This window comes from Carcharodon carcharias, chromosome 13 (assembly GCF_017639515.1).
Source record: "Carcharodon carcharias isolate sCarCar2 chromosome 13, sCarCar2.pri, whole genome shotgun sequence".
Classification (NCBI taxonomy): Eukaryota; Metazoa; Chordata; class Chondrichthyes; order Lamniformes; family Lamnidae; genus Carcharodon; species Carcharodon carcharias.
The window spans coordinates 73,982,583-73,997,933 of record NC_054479.1 but is presented as its reverse complement, the minus strand read 5'-3'; the positions used below and the strand labels follow the sequence as shown (position 1 = coordinate 73,997,933).

The following is a 15,351-nucleotide window of genomic DNA, read 5'->3' as shown; positions in this document are numbered from 1 at the left end:
CTTTGCTTCCAGTTTCCACCCTTCCACCGCTTCCAAAGTGTCAATCTCCGATCTTCCCTTAGCTTCCTTGATTTTGTCAACATTTCCAAAGGTAGGTTATCAACTAATATCAATATTAAGCCAAGGCTGCCTTGATGACATTTCCTCCCATCCCACTTCATGTAAGCGTTCTGTTCCATTCTCTGAGTTTCTCCCTCCTCATTGTGTATGTTCTGATGATTACACCTTCCATGTTTTTTCTCAACTGATGGTTCTCCTCCACTCTGGTTGACAGGGCTCTGGACTGTGTCATTTCTATTTCACACATTTCTGTTGTCACTCCTTCCCCTCCCTCCCAGAATGACAATATGGTTCCTATTGCTCTCATCTTCCACTCTGCCTGCCTCCGTATTTAACAGATCTCCAACATTTCAACCCCTTTCAGCATGATGCCACCAACAAACATATCTTCCTCTCTCCTCCTGTTTGGGCATTCCAAAGGGCCCATTCCTCTATGGTACCCTGATCCATCCCCAATCGCCTTCCCTTTCCTTGGCACTTTCCTTTTGTCTATCTCCCCTCACCATCCAAGACCCCAAACACTCCTTCAAGGTGAAACAGCGATTTACATGTACTTCTTTGAATTTAGTATTCGCTGCTCATGATGAGAGTATGACCCCAAGCAACAGTCACCTGATATCTTAATTCTCTGCTCCATACTCAGTATGAGTTCAGCTTGCTACATTGTTCCAATGAAGCTCAAAGCAAGTTTGAGGAACAGCAGCTCATCTTTTAATTAGATAGTCACAGCTTTTGAAACTCCATGCTGAGTTCAAGTTTAGATCATGACTTCTGCCCCTATTTTTTCAGAAAGCAGCTGTTGGTGATGAGTCTGCTATTTCCACTTACAGCTCCTCTGCACCCATCTTTTTGTTTCTTTACTTGTCCCATTGCCATCCCATGTCTTGCACCATCATCCCTTTTGTCATTTAATTTCTCCCACTTCCCACCCTATCCCAGACCTTTCCTTTTATTATCCTGCCTTTCCCATCTTCGTTGCTCCTGCACTTGCTTAAAACCTGTTACATTTCTAACTTTTTCCAGTTCTGACAAAAGGCCGTTGACCTAAAAAGTGAACTCTGTTTTTCTCTCCACAAATACTGCCTGACTTTCTACCATTTTCTGTTTTCATTGCATAGAATAGGTTTGTATTCCCTTGTGTATGGAAGATTGAGGGGTTAAAAAGGGAGGTAGAGAGAATTATAGACCAGTCAGCCTGACGTCAGTAGTGGGGAAAATTCTAGAGTCCATGATAAAAGATTTAATAGCTGAGCACTTGGAAAACAGTGGCAGAATCGGAAGAGTCAGCATGGATTTACGAAAGGGAAATCATGCTTGACAAATCTACTGGAATTTTTCGAGAATGTAACTAGTAGAGTTGATGAGGGGGAGCCAGTGGATGTGGTTTATTTGGACTTTCAGAAGGCTTTCAACAAAGTCCCACATAAGAGATTGGCGTGTAAAATTAAAGCGCATGGGATTGGAGGTAGTGTATTGAGATGGATAGAAAACTGGTTTGCAGACAGGAAACAAAGAGTAAGAATAAACTGGTCTTTTTCCGAATGGCAGGCATTGACCAGAGGGGTACCGCAGGGATTGTTGCTGGGACCCCAGCTATTCACAGTATATATTAAAGATTTAGATGAGGGAACTAAATGTCATAGCTCCAAATTTGCAGATGTCACAAAGCTGGGTGGGAGGGTGAGCTGTGAGGAGGATGCAGAGATGCTTCAGGATGATTTGGACAACTGAGTGAGTGGGAAAATGCATAGCAGATGCAGTATAATGTGGATAAATGTGAGGTTATCCACTTTGGTAGGAAAGCAGATAATTATCTGAATGGCTATAAATTGAGAGAGGAGTATACGCAACAAGGCCTGGCTGTCCTTGTACACCAGTCGCTGAAGGTAAGCATGCGGGTGCAGCAGGCGGTAAAGAAGGCAAATGGTATGTTGGCCTTCATAGCCAGAGGAGCAGGGATGCCTTGCTGCAATTATACAGGGCCTTGGTGAGACCACGCCTGGAATATTGTGTGCAGTTTTGCTCTCCTTATCTGAGGAAGGATGTTCTTGCTATAGAGGGAGTGCAGCGAAGGTTTACCAGGCTGATTCCTGGGATGGCGGGACTGACATATGAGGAGAGATTGAGTCGGTTGGGATTATATTCGTTGGAGTTCAAAAGAATGAGGGTGGATCTCATAGAAACCTATAAAATTCAAACAGGACTAGACAGGGTAGATGCAGGAAGGATGTTCCTGATTGTGGGGGAGTCCAGAACCAGGGGTCACAGTCTGAGGATACGGAGTAGACCATTTAGGAGTGAGATAAGGAGAAATTTCTTCACTCAGAGAGCAATGAACCTGTGGAATTCGCTACCACAAAAAGTAGTTGAGGCCAAAACATTGTATGTTTTCAAGAAGGAGTTAGATATAGCTTTTGGGGCGAAAGAGATCAAAGGGTATGGGGAGAAAGCGGGAGCAGGCTATTGAGTTGAATGATCAGCCATGATCATGATGAATGGCAGAGCAGGCTCGAAGGGCCAAATGGCCCATTCCTGCCCCTATTTTCTATGTTTCTATCTATTCAAGGTGTTTAAAAATGTTCTAGGATTTGTTAGGGTAGGTCTAGAGAATCCATTTTCCCTAGTGTGGGTACCAGAATAAGGGCACATAAACTTAAAATTAGAGCAACACCATTCAGGAGTGATGTCAAAGAGACTGCACCAGGCACATGCTGAGATTTGCAATGTTGCTTTAGTTTTCTGTTGAAAATCGTTGTGCCACAAATCATGTGCAGATCACCCTTTCCCTGGGTGATGATTTATTCCCTGTGCTTCCATTGTCTATATTTTATAAAGCTTTGAGGAAGAGAAGCAGATCGATCATTCATAGAAATTGTGCTGGATACATATGGTTACCAACAGGTTCCAGAGTAAAAATTAAAAGGTTAGCAATAGTTGTCCAAGACTGGCCTTACAGTAAAGGCGCATTTACTCTGCTGTTAGCATTGGTTTAAAACAGCTTGGATTCACATAATGATAAAACATCTTAAGAATGAAACGGTGTGGGATTCCCTTCTCCATGTCAAAATAATCTTGCAGTGAGTTTGGATTAGGAAACAATGACCAATTTATAGTGCCTGTTGCTTGATACATGAATAATTTCTCAGTAACGTGTGCCTGATGTTCTGCGCAATGAATCTCTTACTGTATAACAAAGCTCAACAGGCTTCCTATGCAACAGGCGTAGACTCTTTCAAATGTGTTAAAAGGAATGTAGCATTTAACTAGCACAGCCTAATTTGCAGAGACTCTTGGACAGATGTTGGGATGCAAGAAGGCATATATTGCTTAATACATTGCTTCTGTGTATGTCACAATTCAACAGAGCCAGTTGCATTGATTCATACCAATTCCAGTGTACATGTGAATCTATGCAAATATGTTGCCAAAATTAAGTAAGAACAGACGCATGACTGAACATCTCCACCCCTATGCTACCTAATGTTCCTCCTTTCATTAGTTTTCCTACAACTTGCTGATTATCCTGGCCTACACTGCCCACTGATTCTTACTGGAGCTACAAAAATCAAAATCTAACTACCTATTCAATCTCAGCCGGAGTATTCCCAGAATTATCTGCTCTTCCTGTCTCAGCACAGTTACCTGCCAAACCCCAAAGATCTGTCTTTGGTCCTCTCTTCTTCCTCATCCACGTGCTGTAACGTGTTGATGTCATCTGCAGATGGATTAGTTTCCACATGCTCTATCCCTTCACCATCTCTCTTTACCACTCCAATATCTCTGTGTTGTCAGACTGTTTGTACAACATTCAGTCTTGGATGACGTGCGGTTTTCTCGAGTTAAGCATTGCATGCTGTCATCTTTGGCTCCTGCCACAATCTTTGTCCCCTTCCCACTGTTTCAAGTTGAACCAGACCTTTCCAACCCTGGCATCTTTTTTGATCCCAAGTTGAGCTAAGCTTCCAATCTCATACTCTGTCCACCATCAGGAGCCTTACTTTACCTTCATCATTCTCTGTCTCTACCTCGGCCCATTTGGTGTTGAAACCCTCATCCATGCCTTTGTCACCTCCAGATTTGATTACCCATATGATCTGTTGGCTGGCTTCCCACATTGTACCTTCATTAAACATGAGGTAATTCAATAGTCTTCTGCTAGTATCCTATCCTGTATTAAGTCCCATTCACATACCACTACAGCCCTCATTGATCTAATTGGCTCCCAGTTACCCCAGTGCATCAGATTTATGATTCTGATCTTTATGTTTAAATCCTCTTTATGGCCTTACCCTTTCCTTTTGTATAACATCCTATAGCCCCTTCCTTCACATTTTCCATTTCTCTTACTCTGGCTTCTTGTGCAACCCCCATCTCTTCACTCCGCTTTTGGCACTCGTGGCTTTAGTTACTTAGACCCCATTCTGTGGCTATGTTCTGACAGTCTTCATAAATGAGGTGCCTTGGAATATTTTCATAATTTTAGCGAGATCTACATTGATCTCAAAGGATTGGTTTATGTGTGAGCAGAAATGATGTCTTTTGATTTTGTTCCTAGCTACAATGTAAACGATTACTTCCATGTTCCTGTAGGATTTGTTAAAACACACACCAACTAGTCATCCAGATCATCCTTTGCTGCAAGATGCTCTGCGTATTTCACAGAACTTCCTGTCCAGCATTAATGAAGAGATCACTCCCAGGAGACAGTCTATGACTGTAAAGAAAGGCGAGGTGAGTTTCTTTGTCAAACCACAAGCATAAGTAAATCTGTAGCTCATACTGCTAACTTCATTCAATTACGAAATATGATTGCTCCCAGTGTTTTCCCTTGTTACCTTTTAAAATTTACATCACATCCTCTATTTGACAGTTTTCCAATACATACCTTCAATGACTCGATGGCACAAGGTGATCTGGACTGCAGTGTACACAAAATTAAGTTAATTAATTTGAATTACTGGCTAATTTAATTGCTTTTTGTGCTGAAACACACTTGAAATATCAGGATTAGAGTCATGGAGTCATTCTTACACAGAAGGAGGCTATTCAGCCCATTGTGCCCATGCCAGATCTCTGTAGAGCAATCCATTCAGTCCCATTCCCTGCTCCATCCCTGTAGCCCTGCAAGTTTAGTTCCATCAAGTGATTATCCAATTTCCCTTTACAATCATTCATCATCTCCACTTCCACCACCCTTGTAGGCAGCAAGTTCCAGGTTCTTACACTGCTTAAAGTTCTCCCACACATCCCCTGTATATTTTTTGTCCCAATCTTAAATCTGTGTCTCCGAATCCTTGTACCATCAGCTAAGGAGTACAAATTTTCTTTGTCTATCTTATCGAAACCTGTCATAATATTGTACGCCTCTGTCAAATCTCCCTTCAATCTTCTTTGCTCGAAGGAGAATAACCCCAGCTTCCCCAACCTAATCTTGTAGCTAAGATCCCTCATCCCTGGAACCATTGTGGTAAATCTCCTCTGCAACCTCTCAAGGACCCTCTACAGCATGGTGACCAGAATTAGTTGTCGCCTAACCGGAGCTTTATAATAGTTTTGCATAATTTTACTGGTTTCGTCGTCAATGCCTCTATTTATGAAGCCCTAGTTCCAATATGCTTTGCTAACAACTCTTTCAATATGTTCTGCTACCTTCAAATATCTATGTAGATGCACCCCCAGGTCCCTTTACCCTGCCCATTCCTTAGAGGCATGCTATTTAGTCTATAACTTTTAAATTGTTTTTCTAAGGTTCAAGTGCACGTACATTTACCTTGACTCTTAAAACAGAGGCCATCTCTTTCAGCCAAAAAACTAAACAAGTATATCAGATATAAATGGAATCTAGTGATGATGTGTTGAACTCAAACTGATTTGCACTTTTTGGCAAGAAATCTTTGTCACGTGTATTCAATGCTTACAAGTTTCTGAACTGACTGTTAGATTTGCAAGTATGATATTTAGTTTGGACTTTGGTGGTTGACTTTTGACATTCCTTTACAATTTGTTTATTTGTATAACCAATATGTGTAACCACTGGTTCTATAAACATCAAAATTCTGCTTCTAACACAAATGGTTCTTATATTCATCTTTCTAGGGTGTTAAAACTTGTAACAAAAAGACATTAAAATCTGATGTACTTGTATAACCAGGAAAAACATTCCTGCCAGAATGTTGAAGTCCTATTCATGTATAATATTGGACACTCCATTGCTGTCCAACTAAGTAGATTGTACTTCCCTGGTTTAATTTATATCAGTCAGAAACTGTAGCAGAGTGGATATGTTCCAGGAATAGTAATCCAGAGCCCTGCCTTAATGACCTGGAGATTAGAGTTCTAATCTCATCATGGCAGCTCATAGAACTTAAATTCAATTAATTAATGAAAAGCTGGCATCAGCCATGTGACCGTGAAACCACTGATTGTCCTAAAAACCCATCTGGTTCACTGACGTCTATCCAACCAAATCCTTGCCTATCCTTATCCTACATGTGACTTCAGACCTACAGCAATGTGGTTGATTCTTATATAGTATCAAGCAACATGCTGAGGATGCTGGAAATCTGAAACAAAAACAGAAAGGGCTAGAAAAGTTCAGCAGCTCTGGTAGCATCTGTGGCAAGAGTTGGTGCAGGAGAGAGGGTTTTAGATTCCTGGATCACTGGGACCATTTCTGGGGAAGGTGGGACCTGTACAAGCGGGACGGTCTACATCTGAACCAGAGCGGGACTAACATCCTTGCGGGCGTGTTTGTTAGTGCTGTTGGGAGGAGACAGGGAGAGTGGACACAGAATGTTAGCAGAATAGGGACACATCATAATACAGTAAAACAATCAGGTCAGAGGGAGTACAGCTGCAATAAGCTTCAAGGAGTAAGGCAAGGCTGGATGGCCTCTACTTTAATGCCAGGAGTATTACAGGTAAAATGGATGAGTTAGGGGTGAGGATTGACATGTGGAATTGTGATATAGTAGCCATCACTGAGACGTGGTTGAGGGAAGGGCAGGATTGGCAGCTCAACATTCCGGGATGTAGAATCTTCAGGTGAGACAGGGGAGGGGGTAAAAGAGGAAGAGGCATTGCATTATTAGTTAAGGAGTCCGAAACTGCAGTATGGAGAGATGATATCTTGAAGGGGGCATCGAATGAAGCTTTGTGGGTAGAGCTTAGGAATAAAAAGGGGCAACCACATTATTAGGTGTTTATTAAAGAACCCTAGAGAGTCAGCGGGAAATTGAGGAGCAAATATGTGCACAATTTGTGGAGGTGTTTAAAAACGATAACAATAGGATTATTAGGTGATTTCAACTTTCCCAACATTAATTGGGATAGACATAGTGTTAAGGGCTTGGATGGAGTGGATTTCTTGAAATGTGTACAGGAGAACTTTTTATGTCAATATGTAGAAGGTCCAACAAGAGACGGTGCATTACTGGACCTAATTCTGGGGAATGAAGCTGGATAGGCGGCTGAGGTGGTGGTGGGTGAGCATTTTAGTGATAGCGACCACAACACAGTACAGTTTAATTTTGTTATGGACAAAGAAATTGACAACTTGCAAAAAAATGTTTTGAATTGGGGGAGAGTGGATTTTAGTAAAATAAGGCAGGATCTGGCCAAGGTAGACTGGGAACAGTTACTTGTGGGGAAATCTAGAGAGGAACAGTGGGGGGTGTTCAAAAAGGAAATGGGGAGAGTACAGGCTCAACATGTTCCCTCTAGGGTGATAGGAAGGAGTAACAAGCCCAGAAAACCATTGATGACCAGAGAAGGAATAGAGAGGCTTTTAACAGGTACAAGGGAAACAAATCAGCAGAGGCATTAGTGGAGTACAGGCAGTGCAGGGTGGAGATTAAGAAAGCAATTAGGAGAACAAAGAGGGGATATGAGAAAGCTCTGGCTAGTAAAAGTAGGGAAAATCCCAAGATATTCTATAAGTATATCAATGGGAAGAAGATAACCAAGGAAAGAGTAGGACCCATAAGGGACCAAGAGGGCAATCTATGGGTGGAACCAGAAGACATCGCTAGAGTGTTGAATGAACACTTCACATCCGTCTTCACCCAAGAGAATGAGGATGAAGGTATCGAAGTTGGGAAGAGAGACTGCGAGGTTCTTGAGCAAATTGATATAGGGAGTGACAAGGTATTAGAGGTGTTGGCAGGCTTAAAAGTGGACAAATCTCCAGGTCCGGATGATTTGTGTCCCAGACTGCTGAGGGAGGCAAGGGAGGAGAACGCAGAGGCTCTGACCCAAATTTTTAACTCCTCCCTGGCCACAGGGTAGATGCAAGAGGACTGGAGAACAGCTAATGTGGTTCCGCTATTTAAGAAGGGTTGTAGAGATAAGCCAGGGAACTTCAGGCCAGTGAGTCTTACGTCATTGGTAGGGAAACTATTGGAGAAATTTCTGAAGGAGAGTATCTATCTCGACTTGGAGAGGCAAGGTTTGATCAGGGATAGTTAGCATGGCTTTGTCAGAGGGAGGTCATACCTAACAAATTTGATTGTATTTTTTGAGGAGGTGACCAAGTGTGTAGATGAGGGTAGTGCAGTTGATGTAGCTTATATGGATTTCAACAAAGCCTTTGACATGGTCCCACATGGGAGACTTATAAAGAAGGCAAAGGCACATGGGATCCAGGGTAATTTGATAAGGTGGATTCAAAATTGGATTAGTTGTAGGAGTCAGAGGGTGATGACAGAAGGATGCTTTAGTGACTGGAAGCCAGTGTCCAGTGGTGTACCACAGGGATCTGTGCTGGGTCCCCTATTATTTGTCATTTATATAAACGACATAGATGATATGTGGGGGGTAGGATTAGAAAGTTTGTGGATAACACAAAGATTGGCCGTGTGGTTAACAGTGAGGTTGAGTGTCTTGGGCTACAGGAAGATTTAGACGGGATGGTCAAATGGGCAGATAAGTGACAGATGGAATTTAACCCTGAAAAGTGTGAGGTGATACACTTTGGAAGAAGTAATTTGACAAGGAAGTATTCAATGAATGACATGACACTAGGAAGTTCTGAAGAACAAAGGGACCTTGGCGTGTGTGTCCATAGATCTCTTAAGGCAGAGGGGCATGTTAGTGGGGTGGTGAAAAAGGCACATGGGATACTTGCCTTTATCAATTGAGGCATAGATTAGAAAAGTAATGAGGTTATGTTGGAGTTGTATAGAACCTTGGTGAGGCCTCAGCTGGAGTAGTGTGTGCAGTTCTGGTCGCCACATTATAGGAAGGATGTGATTGCACTGGAGGGTGTGCAGAGGAGATTCACCAGGATGTTGCCTGGAATGAAACATTGAAGTTATGAAGAGAGGTTGGATAGAGTTGGGTTGTTTTCGTTGGAGCATAGAAGACTGTGGGATGACCTGATTGAGGTGTACAAGATTATGAGGGGCATGGACAGGGTGGATAGGGAGCAGCTGTTCCCCTTAGTTGAAGGGTCAGTCACAAGGGGACATAAGCTCAAAGTGAGGGGCAGGAAGTTCAGGTGGGATGTGAGGAAAAACTTTTTTACCCAGAGGGTGGTGACGGTCTGGAATGCACTGCCTGGGAGGGTGGTGGAGGCGGGTTGCCTCACATCCTTTGAAAGGTACCTGGATGAGCACTTGGCATGTCATAACATTCAAGGCTATGGGCCAAGTGCTGGTAAATGGGATTAGGTAGGTAGGTCAGATGTTTCTCATGTGTCGGTGCAGACTCGATGGGCCGAAGGGCCGCTTCTGCACTGTGATTCTGTGAGAGAAACAGAGTTAACCTTTCAAGTTGAATACGACTCTTTTTCAGAGCAATTTAGAGCTTGGCACAACACTGAGCTCTTCTACTGTTGCTTTTGCCTTTGTGCTCACTTGTCTGACCAGGAGTTCTCCCCTAACAATCTGACCCTTTCACTTGTTTCCAGCATTCTCCCGCCACCGAGCAACCTCTCTCTGACGTCTTACCTGTTCTTCATCTTTTCATTGAGAACCGTTGGCATGACATCGGCCGTCTTAATTTCAATGCTCCCCTCATTCATTCTAACCTGTCTCCCTCTCTGAATTTGCTCCATTCTCTCAGGTGGAAAAAGTTGAGTTTTGAAGAAGAGTCATATTTGACTTGAAACTTTGGGCCATAACTTTCAAGTAGTGTCAGAAAGTGCTGGCTTGCAGGAATTAGAAAAAATAAATGTACGCTTACCTGGCCTTGAAAATTATGCTAATCCTTACTTTCGCTGGAGCTGCTTGGGGCCTGCATTGAAAGACCCCTTGCAGGCCCCAGCAAAGTGTTGCTCCAGCGGACTCAAGGAGGCCATGCCTCTTTTTTTAACGCACTTGCTGCTGTAAAGCACGTCAGCTTAAAGGGCCCGGGGAATGTAAGTGTCTAAGGGTAAGTTGATAGGATTTGGAGAGGTGTTAAGGGTGGTTGGGGTGCAGGGAGTGGGGATGGGAATGGGGTGTTGTCTGGTGGTGGGGCGGTCAGTCAGTTAGAGATCTGAGGTCATTGGGATGGATCAGTTAAATGTGCAATTGGGGGGTGGGGCAGTGGAGGGGGTTGTGGGGGAGTGGGGGGAGTCCCATGGGAGGGTGGGGGTGTGGGGAGAGCCCCGTGGAGTCGGTCTGGGGAGACTTTACAATAGTTACCCAGAAGTTAGAAGAGGTTTTAATTCTTCCAACTTTTTCCAAATAGCTATTGGTGGAACCCTGGCAGAACCATCCGAGATTTATGATTTAAACTGCATTTTTGGATAGCTCCCAGCGCATTGTCCAGAGGAAGTTAGTACTCCTGGGCAATTGCCATGCAAACCCTTACCTGGGAACTTGCGAGGGCTTTCCCTAGCGCATCTTTGTGGAACCAAATCTGTTGATGGGGAGCTCAGAGATTACAGCTTGTCAACTCTGTTTCTCTCTCCTCGGATGCTGCCAGACTTGCTGTGTATTTCCAGTACTTTCTGTTTTTAGTCATGGTTGATTCTTCATGGCCTAGCAAGTGACTCAGTTGTATGTACCAATTAAAAGTATAATGAGACTAAAACTAGATGTACCATCTGGCATTGACCAAGGTACTGGGCACAACAGAGGCACACCATGTCCAGTCTATTATGCAATGGCCTTCTCACAAACATCTGGGGACTTGTGCCAAAACTGGGAGATCTATCCCACAGGCTAGTCAAGCAACAGCCAGATAAAGTCATACTCTCAGAATCATACTTTTCAGCCAATGTCCCAGACTCCTCCACTACCATTCCTGGATAAATTCTTTCTCACCAGCAGGACAGGCCCACCAGAGGTGGTGGCACAGTGTTGTACAGTTGAGAAGGTGTGAACCTTGGAGTCCCTTGTATTTCCTCCAAACTCCATGAACTCTTTTGGCATCAAGTCAAACATGGACAAGAAAACCTCCTGTTGATTACCACCTACTGCTCACCATCATCTGATAAGTCAGTACTCCTCCATTTTGAACACCGCTTTCAAGAAGCACTGAGGATAGCAAGGACACAATGTACTCTGGGTTGGGGTACTTTAGTGTCCATCAGCAAAAGTGGCTCAGTGGCACCACTACTAACAGAGCTGGCTAAATTCTTAAGGCCAGCTGCCAGGCTGGGTCTGCAGCAGGCGGTGAGAGAACTGACAAGAGGGAAAAACCTACCTGACCTTGCTCTCACCAATCTACCTGTTACAAATACATCTATCCATTACAGTACTGATAAGAATGACCACCATATTGTCCTTGTGGAGGCATAGTCCCATCTTCACCCTGAGGACAGTGACATAGTGGTAATGTCACTGCACCAGCAATTTAGATGCCCAGGCCAGTGCTCTGGGGACACGGGTTCACATCCCACCAGAGCAGCTGGTGAAATTTAAACTCAATTAATGAATAAATCTAGACTATAAAGCTAGTCTCGGTAATGGTGATCAAGAAACTACCATCAATTATTGTAAAAACCCATCTGGTTTGCTGGTGTACTTTAGGGAAGAGAATGTGCCATCCTTAACTGATTTGGCCTGCATGTGACCTCAGACCCACAGCTATGTGATTGACTCTTAACTACCCTCTGAAATGGCCTAGCAAACCACTCAGTTCAAGGACAATTGGGGATGGGCAACAAATGCTGGCCTTGCCAGTGACGCCCGCATCTCATGAAGGATTAAGAAAATAAAAAAAAACTTCCATCAAGTTATGTGTGAACTACCACTATGCTAAATGGGACAGATTCAGAACAGACCTAGAAGCTCAAAATTGGACATTTGTAAGGTGAGCGATAAGGAACAGGAGAATTGTATTCCACCACAATCTGTAATCTCATAGCCCAGCATACCCTGCACTCCACCACTACCATCAACTATGAGACCAACCCTGATTCAGTGAGGAGTGTAAGAGGGCATGCCAGTAGCAGCACCAGGCACTTCTGAAAATCAGGTGCAAACCTGTTGAAACTATACTGCTAGATAGTGGAAGCTGCATGTGTTACACACTGCTAAGCAATCCCACAATCAATTGATCAGATCAAAGCTCTGCAGTCCTGCTGCATCTAGTTGTGAACGTTGGTGGAGAACTAAAAGATTAACAGGAGGAGGAACCTTCATGAACATCTCTATTCTCAGTGACGGCAGAGCCCACCAAACAGAAGCAAAAGACAAGGCTGAAGCATTTTTAGCCATCTTCAGCCAGAAGTGACAAATGGATGCTCTATCCTGGCCTCTTGCAGCGATCCTCAGCATCACAGATGCCAGTTCAATTCATTCCATCTGATATTGATAAACAACTGAGTTCAGTGGATTGAGTAAAGGTTATGGACCCCAGCATTAGCCCAGCTCTAATGGAGACTTGTGCTCTCAAACTATCTGTGTCCCATGCCAAGCTGTCCAACTAAAACACTGGTATCTACCTGATAAAGTGGAAATTTGCCAAGTTATATATATCCTGTTCGTGAAAAGCAGGATAAATTCAGTCAGATTAATTACTGCCCCACCAGTCTACTCTCAATCTATCAGTAAAGTGATGGAAGGTGTCATCAACAGTGCTTACAAGCAACACTTAGTAACAGATAATCACCTAATCAGTTTGGGTTCTGCCAGAGGAACTTGGTGCAGACATTGTCCCAGCTTTGATCCAATCATGTACAAAAGGGCTAAAATCCAGAAATGAGGTGAGAGCACCTTTGGCATCCAGGCAGCATTTGAGGTCAGCATTTGGTAACCTTGAAGTCAGTGGGAGTTGGGGTTGGGGTTGAGGGGAACTCTTCACTGGTTGGGATCATATACCTAGCCAGAGGAAATTGGTTGTGATTGTTAGATGCAAATCATTTACCCCCAGGACATTGTTGCAGGTGCTCCTCAGTGCAGTTTCCTAGGCTCAACCATATTTTCTTCTTCATCAATGACCTTCCCTCCACATAAGGTCCGAAGTGCGGATGTCTGCTGATGATTGCAGTGTTCCATTTGTGAAAACTCAGGTAAAAAAACAGTCCAAACCCACAGGCAGCAAGACTTGACAATATTCAGGGTTGGGCTGTTAAGTGGCAAGTAAGATAAGTGTCTTCTTCAAGTTGGTGAAGGATAGAACTGGAGTTAATGTTTATATGCTTTTATATTTATTTACAGAATTACTCATTAGAAGCACACTTCCTAACAGGACCAGCAATTTGTTCTCTGTGTCTATTTTATAGAGGCTCAAGTGAATCCCCAATTAATATCCACCACCTCCATCCAATTCAACACAATTAATATACAACTAAAAGATTCCATTCTCTCTTCAAATAAAAATTAGAGTGAAGAAATGGTGATGTAGTTCCAAGCCTAGATGGTGTGTAGCTTGAAGGGGAACTTGCCAGTGGTGGTATTTCCATGCGTCTACTGCCCTAGGCCTTCCAGGTGGTAGAGGTCGCAGGATTAGAAGATGCTGTTGAAGGAGCCTTAGTAAGTGGCTGCAGTGCATCTTGTAAATGGTACATACTGCTGCCACTGTGCATTGGTGGTGGAAGGAGTAAATGTTTAATATGGCAGATGAGGTGCCAATCATGGGGGTTGCTTTGTCCTGGATGGTGTTGTTGGAACTGCTTCATCTAGGTAATTGGAGAGTATTCCATCACATTCATAACTTGTGTCTTGTAGGTGGACACGCTTTGCGGAGTCAAAAGGTGAATTACTTGCCGCAGAATTCCCAGCCTCTGATCTGCTCTTGTAGTCACAGTATTTGTATGGCTGATCCAGTTCAGTTTCTGGTCAATGGTAACCCCCCCAGGTTATTGATAATGGGGGATTCAGCCATGGTAACTCTACTTAATGTTATGGGGATATGGTCATTGCCTAGCATTTGTGTGTTGTGCATGTTACTTGTCACTTACTAGCTCAAGCCTTAGTGTTGTCCAGGTCTTTCTGCATATGGACACAGACTGCTTCAGTATCTGAGGAGTAACGAATGGTACTGAACATTGTATAATTATCAATAAACATCCCCACTTCTGGCCAAATGATGAGGGGAAGGTAATTGATGAAACAGTTGAAGATGTAAGAACATTAGCGTGAGGAACTCCTGCAGCGATATCCTGGGACAGAGATGATTGGTCTCTAACAACCACAACCATCTTCCTTTGTGCTAGGCATGACTCCCATCCAGTGGAAAGTGTTTCTCCTGATTCCCATGGACTTCCCTTTTGGTGGGCTGCTTGATGCCACTCTCGGCCAAATGCTGCCCAGTCACTCTCACCTTACCTCTTGAGTTCAGCTCTTTTGTCCATGTTTGGATTCCACAGTATCACCCCTTAAGAAATCATCAACCTGCAGCATGAAAATTTTCCTTTATGATACCATTACATTACAGGATCTGCTTTTAGTTGAACACAGCCTATCTTCAGCAAAACAGACCTCATGGAAAAATACAGCACACTGGAGGCATTGTTCAGGTCATAGACAATGCTTGATTAGTTTCTACAGTTTTCCTTCTGCATCTGCTGCCTCTTTGGACAGCTTCAGAAATATTTAGCTCCAACAATTATTGCCCTGCAGAAACGTGGCTTTTATGTCAATTGACCTGCACTCACATGAATATTTGGTCAAAAGAGTTTTTTTCTTTTATGGGATATGAGCATCACTGGCAAGGCTGGCATTTGTTATCCATCCCTAATTACCCTTGAGGAGGTAGTGGCGAGGTGTCTTTTTGAAGCACTGCTGTCCACGTGGCGTGGGTACATCCACAGTGTTAGGAAGGGAGTTCCAGGATTTTGGCCCAGTGACAGTGAAGGAACAGCGATGTAGTTCAAGTGAGGATGGTGTGTGACTTGGAGAAGAATTTCCAGCTGGTAGT

The 15,351-nt window shown here is 43.5% G+C and overlaps 1 protein-coding gene across 1 annotated transcript in view; it reads left to right on the top strand.

Annotated features, from left to right (window-relative positions):
• The window catches only part of LOC121285708 (breakpoint cluster region protein-like), a 596,997-nt gene that overhangs the window by 233,105 nt on the left and 348,541 nt on the right, over positions 1-15,351 (top strand). The window contains exon 8 of the mRNA XM_041202403.1: positions 4,651-4,791. Within this exon, the coding sequence (XP_041058337.1) occupies positions 4,651-4,791 (141 nt within the window). The remainder of the gene's footprint in view (positions 1-4,650; positions 4,792-15,351) is intronic.